This window comes from Colletotrichum siamense, assembly GCF_013390195.1.
Source record: "Colletotrichum siamense strain Cg363 chromosome Unknown KSG_Cg363_contig01, whole genome shotgun sequence".
In the NCBI taxonomy this organism is placed as follows: domain Eukaryota; kingdom Fungi; phylum Ascomycota; class Sordariomycetes; order Glomerellales; family Glomerellaceae; genus Colletotrichum; species Colletotrichum siamense.
This window is the reverse complement of record NW_023501014.1, coordinates 5,623,464-5,641,048: the sequence shown is the minus strand read 5'-3', so window position 1 is coordinate 5,641,048 and position 17,585 is coordinate 5,623,464. Positions and strand designations below refer to the sequence as shown.

Below are 17,585 nucleotides of genomic sequence, written 5' to 3'. Positions count from 1 at the left end.
CTTGTCTTCCTTGTATGCGCATTGGGCCTGTCGTTGGACAGCATTCACATTCACATTCACATTTTTAGAATGAAGAGATTATATTGCGCTTCAAGATGGTTCTCGCATGTGCTGCTGATACCGACTGACTTACACCGTGGGCCATCTGAAACTCACTTCTCACCAACCCGGCGCGGCACGGCACCTCGGCGGGGTCTCTTTGCTTGCCTCATGCTGTGAAATCAATGGGGGATAGGGGGCCAAGCAAGCTCGCAAATTTGTGTAATTATATCAAGATAATTTCATCTCATTCTCACAAGTCCATGGACCTCTCTGTCTCAAATCACCTACCAACTGTACATAGTACGTCAGCTCTCGGGGTGAGCTCTCTCGCCCCGCCCCCTATGCACCTACGTCACATATGCATATAAGACGATACCCCGCCGGCAGGGGTCATCCACCTTGAGGTTCCAAGTTAGTAAGGTAGCTTCTCTGGCTCGGTTCCTCAGTCTCTGGGCAAATGTGTCTCGCCTCTCCAACTCCCGCAGGCGCCTACGGCTTGCGGAGTAAAGAACGTAGCGAACTCGGTCCCAACGGACTGCGGCCCCTTTTTGTGTGAAGGTGGCCCCTAAAGTTCCGGTGCTCAGTCCCAACCAAGCCCGCAAGGTACCCTCCAGGCATGGCAGAGCAGGGCAGGTAAGGTAAGGTACCTAGCAATTGCGAATTGAGCCCCAGTGTTCCCGGCGCTGAGCATGCTCATGCTGAGGTAACCCGGCGTACCTTAATTTGAAGCCCGAAAATTTAGGCACTTGCAACGGCGGGTCGTGCATGGCTGATGGGGCATTCCTCCCACCTTCCAAGTCACGCCCTCACATTAGTGGACAAATCGACCTCCCCAAATCCACGGCCGAGAAGGGAGCTACCTACAACTGGACTCCTTTAATACACCGACGAGCAACCGGCCACCTCACCGCGTGTACCTACCTACCCTACCTGTTCTTCCGCCGACTCGACTCGATCCATTGTCTTGCTTGCTGCATCTGCAAATCTGCGTGCTGCTCTGCGCAAACCGACCTCCCAAACATATGAGCTTCTAGAGCCATGCGAAACCGTCCCTCTCGCTGCGAATCCCGTTCATGTCCATGATCAATGAGGCACCGAGCCTCACTGTACTTGCATCCTTCTTTCCGCTTCGTGGCGTAACCAATGTCGTGGGACCTGCTCAAGCGATTCCTTGAGTCCGACGTCTTCAACTCGAACCCCTTTCTCTCCGTCTCCTACCTATCGTGAGCTCTTTCCCCCCTCCTCCCGCCATCTTCAAGTTGTCGCAGCGTCCGTTGCGCCCCCAATTGGCGCTGACACATGACGTCGGACACTCAAAACTGACTCCTTTGTGATGCAGCCGGTATGCCGACCATGTGGGAATCCACTATGTCCTTTGCAACAAGCTGCGACAATTCCCTTACGAGGACATTGAATTCTTCTTGCCGCAGCTATGCCACCTTATAATTAGCGTCGACAATGAGTCCATGGCCCTGGAGGAATTCCTCCTGGACCTGTGCGAGGAGTCTGTGACTGCCGCCCTCCTTGTGAGTTACCCTCTGTCAACCCATTGCGCCTCGATGGCTTGTCTAATGTCACTTTCTAGACCTTCTGGCTCTTCCAAACCTACCTACACGACCTATCATCCAATCCTCAATCCAAGTCCTTTCAAACGTGTCGTAGGGTGTACAACAAGGTGCAGCACATCGTATTCGGTCTCCCAGATGCCGCGCGGCATGACAAGATTAAGGAAAACATCCTGCCAGTTACGGTTCTTGCAAGCTTCGTCTTGGCCAGTGTCGCGGTCCCTCTTGTCCCGCATTGGGCGGGACCCCTCGCCGTTGCACAAGCCAGGAAGCCTCAACCATCCGACGACCTGATATCCAACTCGCAAACACAGGACAACAACCCCAAGGTGACACGATCCCAGACGGTGACAGCCGCGAGCAGCACAAGGTCCAAGCGTGCGAAAGATGGCGGGCGCATCACGAGCGCCCCGGATCTTGTGATTTCGAACTTGCCTCACCGGGCGACGGACCCGTCGCCAACGCCGTCGCGGCAGGGTTCATCGGGCTCGAGGACACCAGTCGAGGTCAAGAGGTTGCCGTCACATCTCGAGATGAAGAACGCGGACGCCCGACTTAGTTCATCCTCGCTGCCTCTTCCCGAGCTGCGGTCTCCACGGTTGGCCATCACCCGGCCCGCAACTCCAGTGTCTGCAGGACTCCCGCCACGACCGAACGATGCTCTCAACAGGAGACATTCTCATCACTTCAAGAGCAGTGCTGCCGGCGCCGAATTGACACCTTTACAGAAGACGAGGCTTTTGCGACAACACTACTTCAGGTGCGAGACGCAGTTTTTGACGGCGCTCGAGGGGATTTCGAACCGGCTAGTCATTGTGCCGAAGCCTGCCCGCCTCAGCGCGCTCCGCGCGGAGCTGGCTCTCATCGCACAGGATCTTCCGGCCGAGGTGGATGTTCCAGTCATCTGCCCCCCGACGCTTGTTGATGGCTCTCCAGCGAAGAGTAGACACCATCGAATTGTGCGCTTGAACCCGGGGGAATCAACAGTTCTTAATAGTGCGGAGAAGGTGCCATATCTACTTATGGTCGAGGTGCTGAGGGATGACTTCTCGTTCGATCCAGAGACGCCAGACAACAAGAGGCTTTTGTCGACGTTGCTTACGGAGCAGGGCACCAACCGACGCATCTTTGACCTGTCTGACTCGCCGCGCATTCCCATCGCGCCTAAAACTCCGGAGCCCGTCATCGACAGTGTGTTCGAGCCCATTTCCGGCGACCTGGGAAGCTCTCCTATGCTGAAGCCATTCGATGAAGATCCATCTTCGAAGTTCCAAGCGAAACAGGTTTCGCCGGCGCAACCACAGCGTCTCCCAAGCGGCACTACCACGATGTCAAGTACAGTTTCCGATAACATGGCCACTCCACGCAGCTCAGGCGCCTCTACCTCGAGATCTAGCAGTCCCCCAGGCCCTCTCCGCAAGATGACGCTATCAGGCCGTGGTGCTCCAGCAGCCGAGCAGCCCGACTTTTCTGCGCTCGCGACGCATATGCGCACAGCCTCACAAATGTTGGCCCAGCTTGAGGCTACGAGCGGCAAGCGGCCAAGACATGAGGTGCAAGCTATCAGGGCAAAAATCATTGCGAGCATGCAGAGTCTGGAGGAGCAGAGCTTCGATATGGATGAGCAGGGTCCAACATTTGACACGATCATGGCCAAGGCCTCGACTGCGCAGGCGGCGCAGGCTGCTGCCGTTGCACAAGCAAATGCCGAGCCTGAGGTGGAGAGCGAATCACCCATTGAGCCAGGGGCCAATGCCGGTGCTGGACTGGCGAGAATGGAAAACGACATCAAGACCGGTGGTATCCAGACCAAGGGCGACCGTGACGATCCGAGCGCAGCAGTCTTTGGTGAAGCCTGGGAAGCCAAGAAGGAGCGTGTCCGCAAGACCTCACCTTATGGCTGGATGAAGAACTGGGATTTGGTTAGCGTCATCGTTAAGACGGGTGCCGATCTGCGTCAGGAGGCGTTCGCGTGCCAGTTAATCGACGTTTGCCACAAGATTTGGGTCGATGCGAAGGTTAATGTCTGGGTCAAGCTCATGCGCATTCTTGTCACGGGAGAATCGTCGGGCTTGATTGAGACGATTACCAACGGCGTCTCATTACACTCTATCAAGAGAAGCCTGACTCTGTCAATGGAGACGGGCCCGGGCCAAAAACGTCGATTCGCCACTCTCAGAGATCACTTTCTCAAAGCGTTTGGTGCCGCAGATAGCGAACCGTACAAGGCTGGAGTAGACGCCTTTAAGCGCTCGCTGGCCGCGTACAGTATGATATCATACATCTTGCAGCTGAAGGACAGACATAACGGTAATGTCCTGATCGACAGCGAGGGCCACATCGTTCACATCGACTTCGGCTTCATGTTATCCAACTCTCCGGGATCCGTTGGCTTTGAAGCGGCGCCTTTCAAGCTGACACAGGAGTACATTGAGGTGCTGGGAGGCATCGGATCTGATGACTACGAAGACTACAAGAAACTCTGCAAACAGGCTTTCCAAGGTAAGTAACGTCCCACCAGGGGTGTTTGAACAAAGCTAACCTCTTCAGCCTTGCGGCGGTCTGCGGATAACATCATTGATCTGGTGGCCATGATGGGACGTGACTCGAAGATGCCCTGCTACTCTGCTGGCGTAGCCCAAGCTACGCACAACCTTCGCCAACGGTTCCAACTGCAACTCAGTGCGGACGAGGCGGAGCAGTTTGTCGAGACTGACTTGATCGGCAAGTCTCTCGGCAGTTATTACACGCGGCTGTAGGTTTCCTCTACTCTTGACACACATCCAATTGCTAACGTCCGCCAGCTACGACACCTTCCAGTATAGAACGCAGGGCATCTACTAGATGGGTGATGATGGGACTTGGTCAACAACTCGTGCATTGGGGCATTGGCATGCATCTAGGCATCTGGGCGGCGTTGTGGTTGTATAGACGACTTGCTGATAATGAACAGCCGAGGAATGATCTCTCGGGCACACATGACTCGATGGGGAGGCAGCGTTTTAGAGGTATAGCTTGCCTCTTGAGGAGATAGGATACCGAATTAGATGAATGATATCCATATGAATGGTTTCTAGTCCCTGGTCCAAGTGCAGTGCGCGCAATTGAGGCTATGATCTATGAGCAGTTTGCCACTGGTGAATGCCTCTCACAGCTATAGGACACTCGGAAACTCCGAACGGACTCTGCCAATCCTGACTCCAACAACGATGCGCGGCATGTTGTATCACAAACAGGAGGCATCTCAGACTCTCGTACGTCTGGCAGTGAGCATTCTCAGAGTTATCTGTTCTAGTCTGGTCTCATTCCTGTAATGGCTCTAGGATGTTGGGGTCGCCGCGCTCGTTCTGTGTCACCGACTTGGAATTTTGGCGAGGCGGCTTGGGTTTCGCAGCATCGGATTACTTTTCGGGCAAGTTGTGCATGTCCATTCGCTCGCAGACCTCTCAGTACGTTTGAATAGTGACTCTCAACGAAATTCACCATATGGCCAATGACACGTCCTTGGATTCTGTGCAGGAAACAGTCAACGTCCGGATGTGAACAGAAATGGTCCCGTGTCAACTTCGCTGTCATGCCTGTCGACCTCAGCCTGTTGCTCCTCCAGATTCTTGAACCAGCGCGACATGAGCCCCAAAGCCTTCCAGCAAACCCCCATTTCCCGGCGTTGGGCCCGATTCAAGGTATCCATCAAGGTCAACTTGAAGGACCCCGTCGCCGTATGCACTACCATCTCTCACTCGTTCTTCTTCACGTCGCGAGTCACACTTCGAGCTGCTTCAAAGGCGCTATCACTGCCCCCCACCTTCTCCAGTTGGCGTTTGATATACATAACATTGCTGAACAGAAGGACTATTGACAAATTAGCTCGAACTAATTAGTATCCGCAAATGAGAGGGATGACATACGCGCTGGCACCACGACCCAGGGGCCGTTGAACCCGATGTAGTAGACCCAGAAGTAAAGGAACTCGGGTCGACTGTGAGATACGCCGTGGAGAAAGTACTCGGTCAAGCTGGTAGAGTAGTAGAGCACGACGCCGTACAGGTGGCCGACGCACATGATGATGGTCAGCGGGTAGCGCAGGGTGCTCCTCTTTGCGATGGCGACCACGATGGACCAGCACAGCGGACCCCATACCGCCTAATTCCTGTTATTGACTACTCGCTCAGAGGTTGAAACAGGGTTTCTTACCACGGTGAATCCTTCAACGCAGAGCATGAAAGAGTCGGAGGTCAGGTAGCGTGAGTCTGACAGGGCGTATTCCTTCCAGAGCTGGCCGAAGAAAGTTTGCAGGCTCGCCAGGTTCTCATGGTAAAGAATGAAGTAGCCTGCGATGGGATTAGATCTTGACCGGATATGATGCGATGGAAGATTGGGTTGTTACCTACCCTCGAAGAAGCAGTGAAGAAAGCCGCCTGCATCATGTTAGCCGTTGTAAGCGCCGCAGCCGAGAGTGGCTACTCACAAAGTGCAAACCAAGCGACGGTGAGGAGATCTGCCTTGGACAGAGCAGTGTGGGCTTTCCTGGCGCCCAGGACAGCCGCTCCGACGGTCAGAGCAAGAACGGCGCCGAAGGCGATGAGGAGGACGGGGATGGAGGTTTGGTTCGCGGTGTAGTGCAGGATTGGGGCGTCGACGGGGTAGTACGGATGTGCGGGAGCAGCCACGTTGGCCGAAAAGTCGACAGCCGGGTCATTCATGTTATGCGGGATGGACTCGGTCATTGCTGGCCGGAATAGCCTTGCGCATATCTCGGTTTTGGGACTCGATTCTTGACGCGTGGCTGGCCGACAAAATTTGGTTGTGAGGATGCTGGAGGATTGATGTAACTCGGCGGTCAAGACGGTGGAAAATGACCCCTAGGTACTGGTCGAACCAATGCTCACAGTATGTCCTCTCGGCCTGGTTTCGAAATACAAGGCATTTTATCTTTAGAAAAAACAAGTAAGACTGGGTTTTCATGAAATATTGAGTTGATTGCTCAGGCGGCTTGAATTCTCATACATGGCGGGAGTTATTGCTGGTTCCTCACACATGCGTGTCTGCTTTAGTTGCATCTCAGCTGCCCTTCTAAAAGACGGCGCCATTGAGAGGTGCCTGGCGCTGGCTTCCCGATAAATGCGTGCAAATTGAATCACTGAGAAGCCTGTTTAGATGAGAGAAAAAGTTGTGAACTAAGGCCTAAGAGAAACAGTCTACTTCACAGGTTAAGTACACGGTAGTACATATTGTTTGCAGAGAATAGCGCACTTGAGACAAAGTTGTTGTTTCTCACCTCACCACGTTGATGGTTCTCTAGCACCTGTGTAACGTAACAACAGTTACCTTAGCGGCCGATTGGGGAAACCGGACCGCTGATCTTCCGCAGGCCGCCGCCCGTGTGAGGTGGATGCCGTTACCGCCAATTAGTCGACCTCGTATCGCCATCTTCGTCAAGTCATCACCTTGGCTGTATGTGAGACGCCCTTCTCAACCCCGCCATCCGGTCCTTTGCAAACATCACCGCACCCTCAGAGCCGCGACAGTCAACATGGGCGACGTTCCGGTTGAAGAAGCCCCTTTCCCGCTGACGGATGTCGATAAGTGGGTCCTCTCACAGACGGACGAGGAGTTCAAGAAGCATGACTGGGAGGAGCTCAAGGAGATTATTAGTGCGTCATATTTTTTGCGCTTTGATTTTATGTCTTGAGAGTCTAATGGTCTACAGAGACGAACAAGCTGGAGGTTCTGAAGCGGAAGCCCTCAGACCTGCGTCGATACATGAAGTGGACGGCCGAGACCAAGGCCGAGTATGGTTCCATGACCAAGTACCTCCTGGTGAACCGCCTGCCAAAGACCTGGGGCGAGCCGCCTTTCAGCCCCAAGTCGCTCGTTCCCTTTGAGGAACCGTCCGACTACCGAGTCCTTGTCAACGACTGGCCGTACGGACTTGACCCCGAGATCACCCATATCGTGGTCTGGTCGCGCACCATCATCCCTACCGATGCAGAGACGGGAGACATGACGCCAGAGAGCAGGCGCATCACCCAGAGATTTGTCGAAAAGTACTTTGTCGAAAGCTTAGGCGATGGTGGAGCAGACAGAGTTGTCTGGTTCAAGAATTGGGTTGCTTTGCAGAGTGTGCGGGCTCTTGAGCACATCCACGTTCTGGTGAGAAATGTAGACGCAGAGGTCATCAAGAAGTGGGCCGAAGAGCAGCCGTGGCATAGACAGAACTGAGCGGATAGACCCGGTAGAGATGAATAGACACCATATCAGCCGTCGAGCTGTTGGAATAGACTTGCAGTCGAGTTATGCCGCACGGCGCTGTTTGCGGTTGGCGGGCATAGGAGCTTCGTTGTTGCCAGCACCCTGCATACCTTGGGCCATTCTCTTGCCAGCTCCGAGCAGACCAACTCCAGCGTAGGCGCCGTATGCCGGGACGGCGAGCCACAGCAGCCAGCCCCAGTTGCCAAACAGGATGACGAGAACAACGGATGCCCAGGTGACCCAGACGACGTCAAACATGTACTCAGTCAAGCCGGCGGCTGCCAGATCCTCGCCCGAAGCCTTGAGGCCTCCTCCCGCATCATACTTGGGGCGTCCCGCGTTCTCCAGGACGAACTCGCAGATCAAGGCCGGGGCAGAGAGGAGAATGAACCAGAAAAGAGACCTCGACTTGATCAGGAAGTGGAACAGAAGAAAGCTGAAATTGACAATGGCAGAGCCGATGTGCAGGTTGTTCAGAGCGGCGGCGTTGGACTTGGCCCTATCCTTCTTTGCCTTTTGCGCCATGTCGATGGTTGGTTGTGTCGAGGTTGCTGCGGGTCGATTTTTCGGAAAGGTGAGGAATGGTTAATGCCGTCAAAGGGCACAAGAAACGCAGTTGAGGTCAATTGAGTTGGTCAATGCCCCGGCGCAAGGTGGCACGAATGTGAATGAGGACCGGTACGTTCCTGAGGATGAAGACAGGTTGCGGGCAAACGGTGTTGAGGCTGAAGGATGCGAGTGACGAAATTCCACAAGTGAAGTGTGGCTCAGGCGCGGGATCCAATGACAGTGCACTTCGGACGGCATCAAGTGGATCTCCAACTTGAGAAGACGGTGCACCGCCGAAGGGAAGAGGTGGTGGCGGGTGGATGTCTCTGGAGCAAGACGTCGGTCGGGTGTCCGTACCTACCTAGGTACCTACCTAGTAGGCACTCCGTGGGGGGGGCTGGCGAGTGACGACAGGGGGTTGGCAGGCAGAAAGGCCGCTGAGTGGGCGCTTGTTCCTGTTGCTGGGCGAGGTGACGGCGGTCGCTGCGGTATCGCGTGAGCCAATCAGGGCGGTCGCACCACAACACCACGCGCGACGGGGACTGAAAGGAGAGGGAAACGCTGCCGTCAGGTCAACACGGCACGGGGGGAACAGGAATAGCAACCTGACATTGTCCATCTTAGACAAGGTCCCTGACCTGACCTGAACTGACCTCACCTGAGGTGACACCTTCACGACGACGGGACTTGCCCTTGTCTCTCAGCTCTCTTCTTCCCTCCCGCCATCCCACGGCTGGACGTCTGCCGCTGTCTCCGCCCACCACCTACCTGCCTGCCCCCTCCATCTTGTGGTGTAGTGACTCTACTGGGTAGCTTGCCTCAGGTAGTTTCTGCCCGGTCTTTGGTCTCCCAGCTTCCACACCTCTTCCTCCGTCAACACCTTTTCCTTCCTTCCTCCTCTCGTTCCGTTCAGTGCGCTTCGTAGCCACGTTTTTGCTGCAAGACGCGACCCAGTCAGCCAAATGGCCTGCCGTCTCTTCTTTGGTTGCTGCGAGGAGTGAACAACGCAAAAGTTTGGACAGAGTTCTCAGTTCGTTGTTACGTCGACTTGCAACGCCCCCCAGAAGGGAAACCCAAACAAATTCACGGGACCCACCACAACGGCCTTTCCGCCTCGACAGGCCCAGTAACAACAGTACCAGCAACAGAGAAACACCACAATACCCATCGCTACCAACGTCGCTTGTTTTCAGCATTTACGGCGCCAATTCATCTCCAGCGGCCATTCATTACGGCTCTTAATTGTTAATGCCTTCAATAAGCCGATACGATTCGACCGCAGTCCCCTTATTGCTCCTCTAGCCCTGAGGCTCCGCGCGACCCCCAACCTCGAAATTCACGGACGCAACTTTTTGCGCTTGCACAGAAACTATCATCCAAGCTCGCCAGAGCTCAACCACGCTTGCCAACCCTAGCCGCCCGCCCTCCCGGGACGCTGGCCACCCAGATCGACTTTCCAGCCATCCTACCCGACGACTATTTACTACTTGCGCGCGATCCCATGGCCACAATCTCTTGTCGACGGTAACCCCCTCCACTGAGCCGCCTGCATCTCTTCACCACGCCGTGAGAATGGCGCCCACCAGCGCAGCCATCACCGGCCTGCTGCGTCAGGTCATATACTATCATGTCGACCATCATACCTACGACAACGCCCTATTCTTCGCCGAACGCCTGAATGCCCAGGACCCCAAGTCGAGTGAATCGGCTTACCTGTTGGCGCTTTGCCATCTTCGCCTTGGCGATGCGAGGACTGCCTTCGAGGTCAGCAGGCCGTCTGCCTCTCGGGGCTCCAACCTGGGCGCCGCCTGGATTTTTGCGCAGGCTTGCCTCAAACTCGAACGATACAAGGACGGCATCAACGCGCTGGAAAAAGCGCGAGAGAAGTGGATTGGCAAGACGAACCTGGGCAAACATACCACAACAACCCGATCACTATATCCGGACGAAGCTGCGGTTTTGTGTCTGTTAGGGAAGCTGTACCGAGCATACGACGACCGCCGAAGGGCGATCGAGTGTTTTGAGAATGCCGTCAGGGTCAACCCCTTCATGTGGGACGCTTTCCAGGCTCTTTGCGACATGGGCGTCAACGTCAGAGTGCCCAACATCTTCCAGGTCACCGATCCACTCACCCATAGCTTCGACCAAGACCCCAGTGTGATTCTCCAGGAGCCCAAGGAGGGCACATCAAATTCGTTCGAACCCAAGAAGCACTCGTCCCGGACTATGATGGACTCATCAGATCCTTTCAACCTTCACCGATCCTCGACGTACCAAGACATGCCCTTTAGTGCCAACGTTTTTGCTGCCGAGGCGGAAGAGAACGACTTCATGTCAAAAATCACAGCGGCAAAGGCAAGACTGGCACCTCCAGCCACGGCAAATGGCGAGTCCGATCTTATGGAGACACCCACCGGTCCTGTGTCAATGCCCGAGGTTCCGACACTGCGTAACTTCGCTGCTGAGCCACCTCAAGCGCCGCCACGGAGAACACGAACGGCGCAGGCCGTGGAGCCAGGCTTCCTGGAAGCACCTCCAAAGATGAGTTACAGACTAGGTGCCAAGAGAAGCACTAGGAGTCAAGATAAGGACCAAACCGTCGAGTTGCACTCTGACACCGGCACTGGCCCCGGAATCTTGCGGACGGCAGCACCCTCGGAACGAAAGAGGACAGTCTCGGGGCACCCTGTTCAGTCACGACAGCATTCCGAAGAGGTCAGCGCTCCCACGCAAAGGAGGAGCGCAAGGTTAAATATGAACATGTTTCACAAGCCGTCAGTTACCAAGGCGAACTCGGGCGCTGCTACAATCAGCGGTGGGACTCGTGAGCTGAAGAAGGCTAGACCCCAAATCTCTCGAATCATGCGGCCTGGCTCTAGTGGCTCCAGTGTCGGTAGGGTCGTAAGTGGCAACCGGAAGCCCATCGAAGATAACGGCATGGACGTCGACCACGCCGAGACCACACGAGTACGGGAGCCTCACGCGACCCAGCATGCTGCGCCAAGAGCTGCTCTTGGGGAGCCCGACAACGTCAAGATTGAAGAGGCTTTAAAATGGATTATGGACTTGCTCAAGAAGTTCGCCTCTGGCTACTTTGCACTTAAGCAGTTCAGATGCCAGGAGGCTCTGCATTCCTACAGCACTTTGCCCCGCAGCCAACAGGATACACCCTGGGTTCTGGTCCAGATGGGTAAGGCGCACCACGAGCAAGGCTCGTACAAGGAGGCCGAGAAGTTCTTCAGGAAGCTGCGTGTTGTGGCTCCAACGCGAATGGAAGATATGGAAATCTACTCAACCATTCTTTGGCACTTGAAGCGCGAGACAGACCTCTCTTTCCTGGCCCACGAGCTTGTTGATGCCGACTGGGACTCGCCTCAGGCCTGGTGTGCGTTGGGCAATGCCTCCTCTCTTTCCCGAGACCACGAACAAGCACTCAAGTGTTTCAAGCGGGCTACGCAACTAGATCCAGGTTTTGCGTACGCCTTCACTCTGCAAGGTCACGAGCACGTCGCCAATGAAGAGTATGAAAAGGCGATGGCGGCCTTCCGCCGCGCCATCGCTGCCGACAAACGTCACTACAACGCTTACTTCGGCATTGGTGGTGTGTACGAGAAGCTGGGCAGCTACGACAAGGCATACTCACACTTCCACACCGCTTCGATCATCAACCCGACCAATGCTGTTCTCATCTGTCGCATAGGAGGGATTTTGGAGAGGCAGAAGCAGATTCTTCCGGCGCTCCAGTTCTTCAGCAAGGCTGTGGAGCTAGCGCCCAAGGCTGCGATGGTCCGGTATCGGAAAGCCCGCGCACTCATGCTTCTCAGGCAGATAGATGCTGCGGAGAAGGAACTGCTGATCGTGAAGGACATGGCACCAGACGAGGCGATGGTGCATTTCCTTCTTGGCAGGCTGTACAGGAATGCCGGGGAGAAGCAGATGGCTGTGCGCTGCTTCAGCAACGCGCTCGCTCTGGATCCAAAGGTATGCTATCCGCGTGTAGTGATGAAGTCCTTGGCTAACCACATCGATAGGCCAGCGTATCGATCAAGGAAGCGATTGAAAGCCTCGAGGAGGACATGAGCATGGAGGACTCGATGATGACATGAGTATATGGCATATGAGTTTCTTGGCTTCATTCAGGGCTTGCCCTGCGAGGCAGAGAATAGCGTTTTCTGCATTTTTAGGGGTTGTGCAAGTATAGGAGAAGAGTCTGGGTACGACGGAACGAGGCAAGTCCGCCAAGCTTGGGTTTAGGCATGGTATAACAGCACGATGACACGGATTCATGTTTATCGGCATGCTGCATGGCACCGGCGTTTGGGAAAGCAAAGCAGGGAGAGCATACTGGCTTAGGAGGGACACACTGTGTCCTCTTGTATAGTAACGGCCTCGCGTTGACCAGGTTCCTCGGTAGATAGGTCGTGACGAGAAAAGTAATGCATCACTATTCGCGACACCTCACGACGCTGTGTTGGCATTCTTGCTATGTTTGCTGTCAATCACAGAGGCTGACGTGACGGCCTGTTGTGCGAGCGGGTGCTGGAAAGCGGGCCTCGGCAGCGGCTTACGAGAGATGCTGAGAATGGCTCGCGCTATGCTTATCGACATAGTTAGCCAGACCAAGTCTAGAACCCATTCGATCTGGTCTCCGGACCCCCATCTTGTTGCAGTGCAATCGACTTTCATCCCAGTACGGACCAATGAATTCCATGCTAGCCAAGGTACTCGACATTGAATCATTCGGAGGGCGCCTCATCATCAGATCGCAATTGTTGATCGATGGCCGATGGTGGGGGAGACTGAGACCCCTTGCATGAACTCAGTGGAGAGATAAAAATGCAGCCAATGAAAAATCAGTCCAGCGGCAGCGGAAAGAACTAAGCGGACGGCAGGCAGCGGGAGGACAACTGACGCGTGACAAGAGACCGGTCGCAAAGAGCTCGGTCCACTCAAAAAATCGCCCACACCCTGCATTGGGCAACTGGCCCAGCTGCGACTGCGAGCACCCCTGCCTGCTCCAGCTGGTCAGAAAAAAAGGCGGTGCACGGGGCAAGTCGGGTGCCCCCATTGCAATTGACAACACAAGACCCAACGCGCCTGCTAAAACAACGCTTTGCAACAGGCCGCAAGTGACTTGCAAAATACGCGGCAAAAAATAGGGACCTTACCGTTTCGCTATTTTTCCAAAGTCCAAATTGGGACTAGCCTACTGATCCGGACCTGCCTCTGCTGCCACTGCACGCACCGCACCTCAGCGCACCACACAATCAGTAACCCGTCCCCCAGACTTGCAGCACCGCCTTATTTATTCCTCTCCCCCTCTTTCTCTCCATTCCCGCTCCTCTTCTCACACACCCCAACGTATCCATCACCAAACAACGTCATCAACATCTCGTCTTCGAGACACAACTACATCCACTTAACTATCCACCTCAAACAACTTCATCAACATGACTGGACGTAAGTAAAATTTTGCTTCCTTTTTCCATCGTTGCCGTCGTGGTGCTCGGTGCCGCCAGGTGCCGTGGTATACCCCGCGGTTGGGTGTCTACGGAGGCCCATCGGCATGCACCATCGCACCTCGACGCGTCGCCACGCATCTCAGGTCGCGTCGATACCAAGCGGCATCATCACGACAACTATATTGCATCTCGGACAATGTGCTGACTATCCCTCCAGGCGGCAAGGGCGGCAAGGGCCTCGGAAAGGGTGGCGCCAAGCGTCACCGCAAGATTTTGCGTGACAACATCCAGGGTATCACCAAGCCCGCTATCCGCCGTCTCGCTCGTCGTGGTGGTGTCAAGCGTATTTCTGCTAGTAAGTTCCTCTTTCTCTCCACTGCTCCTACAGCAAGGTCTAACAACCCTTCCAGTGATCTACGAGGAGACCCGTGGTGTCCTCAAGTCCTTCCTCGAGGGTGTCATCCGTGACGCCGTCACCTATACTGAGCACGCCAAGCGCAAGACCGTCACCTCCCTGGACGTTGTCTACGCTCTCAAGCGCCAGGGCCGCACCCTGTACGGTTTCGGTGGTTAAGCGTGTCATCACGACACGGTCCAGCTCTGTTTTGCAGCTTCTTGGTATCACACAGCCGGGAAAGCCGTTTGGCAAGGCTTGGTGCGGATGGTTCATTGGTCTTTCTCATGGGTAATGGGATATGGATACATCACGTTGATTTAAGGCGTTGGGGATCACACGAGACTCTGGGAATGATACTACTCGAGGCGTCGATAGGCAGACGCGTTTGTCTGAATGAAACAACACCGACATGGTGACTTGAACATACCAAACCTGTTTCGCTGTGCATGAATCGTGACGCGTCTCATTGTTTACATATCTGAATTTCTCTAAATGGGCCGACTGTGTTCTCCACTGCGTGTGCCTCAGTCTGGCTGCAGGGCTCCAGATGACACATTGCGTCGAGTGTTCTCGCCTCTATCCCCGTTGGCATCGTGCTTCTGTCCATGTTGGTCTAGATATTACAAGTACTTCCTTCCTGCCGCTGCGACTCTTGCTCTAAACACTGGGCTCTTCACCTCCATGTTCAGCCTGTAAAATGGGCTCATTATCGCTTTAACCCAGTTCTCGTACACCTCCTGAAAGAAGTTCTTGATCGCCTCCTCCGTCGCAGGACTCGTCGGGTTGGCGCCGATGGCTGTTGATGATCGTGAAGATGCGGTGCTGGAAGGTGCAGATGGCTGGTGGAGTAGGAGGAACTTGACGTTGCCTGCCGTCACGAAGCACGAGACGTAGTTGTTGAAGAACTTGTCGACGACCTTGAGGTATCTAGGCAGAAATTCCATCGTCAGCATGTGCTAGGCGCATGATCACCACCAAAAGCCTCCATCCATCCCTGGACATACAATTGACCCTGTGCCCACTGAACCTCCTCCACGATGTCCAGACTGCTGTGCAGGATGAACTGGTTCAGATGGCGAATCTGCTCGTTGAAGCGCGACTGGCCGTCGCCGCCCTGCTTGGAGGTGCCGAACTCATATTCGAAGAGCGGGTTGTCTTGCGTGCCGACGATGGCGAAGTAGTACGACATTGTTCACCGCGACATCAGTGAGTCTCGCTGTGCTCTCGCTGAGCGGATTTCGATTGTAGGCCCGCGGCGCAAAGTAGACGGCCTAATGGTTTTTCGGGGGGTTGTCGTCGTGGAGTGAGGATGGTCTCGAGCGATTCGGGATACTCTCTCTCGCTGGCCTTTCGCGCTCCTTCACCGAAGTCACTAGAGCACCCGGCGAGAGCTGCCAGCTAAGGTAGGCCCGCGGGGCGGACGGGCGGTGGGACCCCTCCCCCCGGGTGCGCTGCGACGACCAGTGGGAAATTCCGCGCGCGAATGGGAACCTTGCGCTGCGGCAGCCAATTGGCTCCACTCTTTTTGGTGCGAGCTCCGAAATTTCCTAGAATCGAATGTCTGGATTGCACAATTGACACTCTCGAGCTGTTCGATTCCCGCCCCCTCCCTCGACGACGACTCATTCACGGTGACCCGCGTACGACTGAAAAGGCCTACCTGTGAAATAGCCGGAGAACGCCAGCGAAGCACCGACAGAGGACCGCCGTCACCGCCGCGGTAGGCAGGAGACACACATATACACACATCATGTTCGGGGCGTTCCGCATCACCTCGCCGCTGTCGGGCGGTCTGCTCTGGAAGATCCCCTGGAGGCTGTCCAAGTTCCAGAAGAGGAGGCACAGGCTGCGTCTGCGCGCCGTCGACGACGTCGTCTCCACGGTGGACGCGGCGCTGGCGAAGCAGGGCGAGACGGTTGCCGCCGTGGAGCGGTGGAAGGCGGAGATGCCCACCGAGGCGGAGATGCTGCCGAGAGACAAGTACACCATGTTCGACCGTAAGGAGAAGAGGTACCGCAAGGGCATTCACAGTATGTTGCTTCCCAACCAGCCTGCTTCGTTGTTCCGCAATGGGGTGTCTCCAGAGGGAGTGGCATGGCTAACTTTTGATATCTGCAGAGCTGCCCAAGTGGACGAGAGTCTCTCAGAGATTGAACCCTCCCGGATATTAAACGACGACGAAGACGAATGCCGAATGTTTTGTTTGAATGGAGCGGACGTCAAGGGAGGGATAGAGAGGATCGTCGACAGAGAAGGCGGGCGCTTGTATGGTCCTTTACATACTTGGTTGCTGCCAACGCTCTATCGCGGGGAACAGCGAAGACGTGAGCTCTCGCTGCTTGTTGTACATTATGCATGCATGTATGTGGGTTCAAGAACAACCGCGTATACTGCAAAAGCCATGTAGAATCACACGTGCTCAGAACGAGCACAAACTCCAATCATGTCCCGAATGATGTCAAATTGAGGGTATCGAATCCCGAATCCTGTTCCCGTGAAAGCATATTTACCCGCCTATATGGTATGTCAAAAAACCCAATGCTTTTCTGCTCTCTAATTTACTCTCCCTCTCTCTTCTCTCAGAGACACGCGCCACAGCTTGCCCTGTCAACACAACTTCTTACCGTCCCTCGTCATATTCTCCACCGCGGTCCTGGATGGCCCTTCCAAGTCCGCCTCTGCCCTCGTCGTAATCCTCGCGGTACTCGTCGCGCACCTGCCCGCCGCTCTTGCCGCGGCCGTACTGGCGGCCCTCCTCGAAGCCGGGGTCGAGGTCGGTGCGGATGACGCGCTCGTCGAGCTTGGTGCCGCCAATGTACTTCATGCAGTCGAGGGCGTCCTGGTGGGTGTAGTACTCGACGAAGCAGAAGCCGCAGGGGGTCTTGTTAAAGCGGTCAAGGCCCATAACGAGGCGCTTGATCTCGCCGCACTTGGAGAAGAGCTCGTACACCTGCTCCTCGGTCGTGTAGAAGGAGAGGTTGCCGACGTAGAGCGTCGTGGCGTGGGCGAGTGGGTCTTCGGCGGGTTCGGCTGGCCTGGAGTCCTCATCGTCGCGGTGGTCGTTCCTTCTGCGCTTGTTCTGGAGAGAGAGCACTGGTGTTAGCATAGGAGATGGGGCGAGGGAAGAGTGAGAAGGCGTACCCTGCTGTGGTAGTATGCGCTCGGCCTATCGAGACGCTCTACTGTGTTTCTTACGCCATACCGCATCTTTGCAGCTTGTGGGGTCGTAGGAGATAGCAATTGGTTTGGTGTTGCGCAGGTCGGATCAATGTGAAGGATTGGCCGACAGTTTTGCTGGTTGAGATTGGCTCTGAGATC

The 17,585-nt window shown here is 55.2% G+C and overlaps 9 protein-coding genes across 9 annotated transcripts; 5 read left to right on the top strand and 4 right to left on the bottom strand.

The window, feature by feature from the left end:
* Positions 1-1,185: 1,185 nt before the first annotated feature.
* Positions 1,186-4,451, top strand: PIKA (Phosphatidylinositol 4-kinase PIK1a; the record flags this gene model as incomplete). The annotated part of the gene is made up of 5 exons (XM_036633273.1): positions 1,186-1,265; positions 1,382-1,568; positions 1,628-4,109; positions 4,158-4,362; positions 4,412-4,451. The coding sequence occupies 5 exons, from the start codon at positions 1,186-1,188 to the stop codon at positions 4,449-4,451; spliced, it is 2,994 nt and encodes a 997-aa protein (XP_036502380.1).
* Positions 4,452-5,343: 892 nt separating this feature from the next.
* Positions 5,344-6,334, bottom strand: EBP (3-beta-hydroxysteroid-Delta(8),Delta(7)-isomerase; the record flags this gene model as incomplete). Its single annotated transcript, XM_036633272.1, has 5 exons — positions 5,344-5,459; positions 5,516-5,750; positions 5,802-5,938; positions 5,999-6,025; positions 6,076-6,334. The coding sequence occupies 5 exons, from the start codon at positions 6,332-6,334 to the stop codon at positions 5,344-5,346; spliced, it is 774 nt and encodes a 257-aa protein (XP_036502115.1).
* An 806-nt stretch (positions 6,335-7,140) lies between these two features.
* On the top strand, positions 7,141-7,829 carry GIG1-0 (N-acetylglucosamine-induced protein 1; the record flags this gene model as incomplete). The annotated part of the gene is made up of 2 exons (XM_036633271.1): positions 7,141-7,261; positions 7,318-7,829. 2 exons carry the CDS (start codon positions 7,141-7,143, stop codon positions 7,827-7,829), a joined length of 633 nt encoding a protein of 210 aa, XP_036502116.1.
* Positions 7,830-7,901: 72 nt separating this feature from the next.
* CGCS363_v001421 (SRP-independent targeting protein 2-like protein) lies at positions 7,902-8,384 on the bottom strand (the record flags this gene model as incomplete). The annotated part of the gene is made up of 1 exon (XM_036633270.1): positions 7,902-8,384. One exon carries the CDS (start codon positions 8,382-8,384, stop codon positions 7,902-7,904), a length of 483 nt encoding a protein of 160 aa, XP_036502117.1.
* A 1,596-nt stretch (positions 8,385-9,980) lies between these two features.
* bimA lies at positions 9,981-12,514 on the top strand (the record flags this gene model as incomplete). The annotated part of the gene is made up of 2 exons (XM_036633269.1): positions 9,981-12,389; positions 12,440-12,514. 2 exons carry the CDS (start codon positions 9,981-9,983, stop codon positions 12,512-12,514), a joined length of 2,484 nt encoding a protein of 827 aa, XP_036502118.1.
* A 1,344-nt stretch (positions 12,515-13,858) lies between these two features.
* hH4-1-1 (Histone H4) lies at positions 13,859-14,444 on the top strand (the record flags this gene model as incomplete). The annotated part of the gene is made up of 3 exons (XM_036633268.1): positions 13,859-13,868; positions 14,088-14,225; positions 14,281-14,444. The coding sequence occupies 3 exons, from the start codon at positions 13,859-13,861 to the stop codon at positions 14,442-14,444; spliced, it is 312 nt and encodes a 103-aa protein (XP_036501736.1).
* Positions 14,445-14,887: 443 nt separating this feature from the next.
* On the bottom strand, positions 14,888-15,456 carry sedl-1 (putative trafficking protein particle complex subunit 2; the record flags this gene model as incomplete). Its single annotated transcript, XM_036633267.1, has 2 exons — positions 14,888-15,194; positions 15,272-15,456. The coding sequence occupies 2 exons, from the start codon at positions 15,454-15,456 to the stop codon at positions 14,888-14,890; spliced, it is 492 nt and encodes a 163-aa protein (XP_036501021.1).
* A 561-nt stretch (positions 15,457-16,017) lies between these two features.
* Positions 16,018-16,438, top strand: CGCS363_v001417 (54S ribosomal protein L31; the record flags this gene model as incomplete). Its single annotated transcript, XM_036633266.1, has 2 exons — positions 16,018-16,297; positions 16,386-16,438. 2 exons carry the CDS (start codon positions 16,018-16,020, stop codon positions 16,436-16,438), a joined length of 333 nt encoding a protein of 110 aa, XP_036501704.1.
* A 449-nt stretch (positions 16,439-16,887) lies between these two features.
* Positions 16,888-17,474, bottom strand: Cbp20 (Nuclear cap-binding protein subunit 2; the record flags this gene model as incomplete). Its single annotated transcript, XM_036633265.1, has 2 exons — positions 16,888-17,346; positions 17,409-17,474. 2 exons carry the CDS (start codon positions 17,472-17,474, stop codon positions 16,888-16,890), a joined length of 525 nt encoding a protein of 174 aa, XP_036501703.1.
* Between the last annotated feature and the right edge of the window lie 111 nt (positions 17,475-17,585).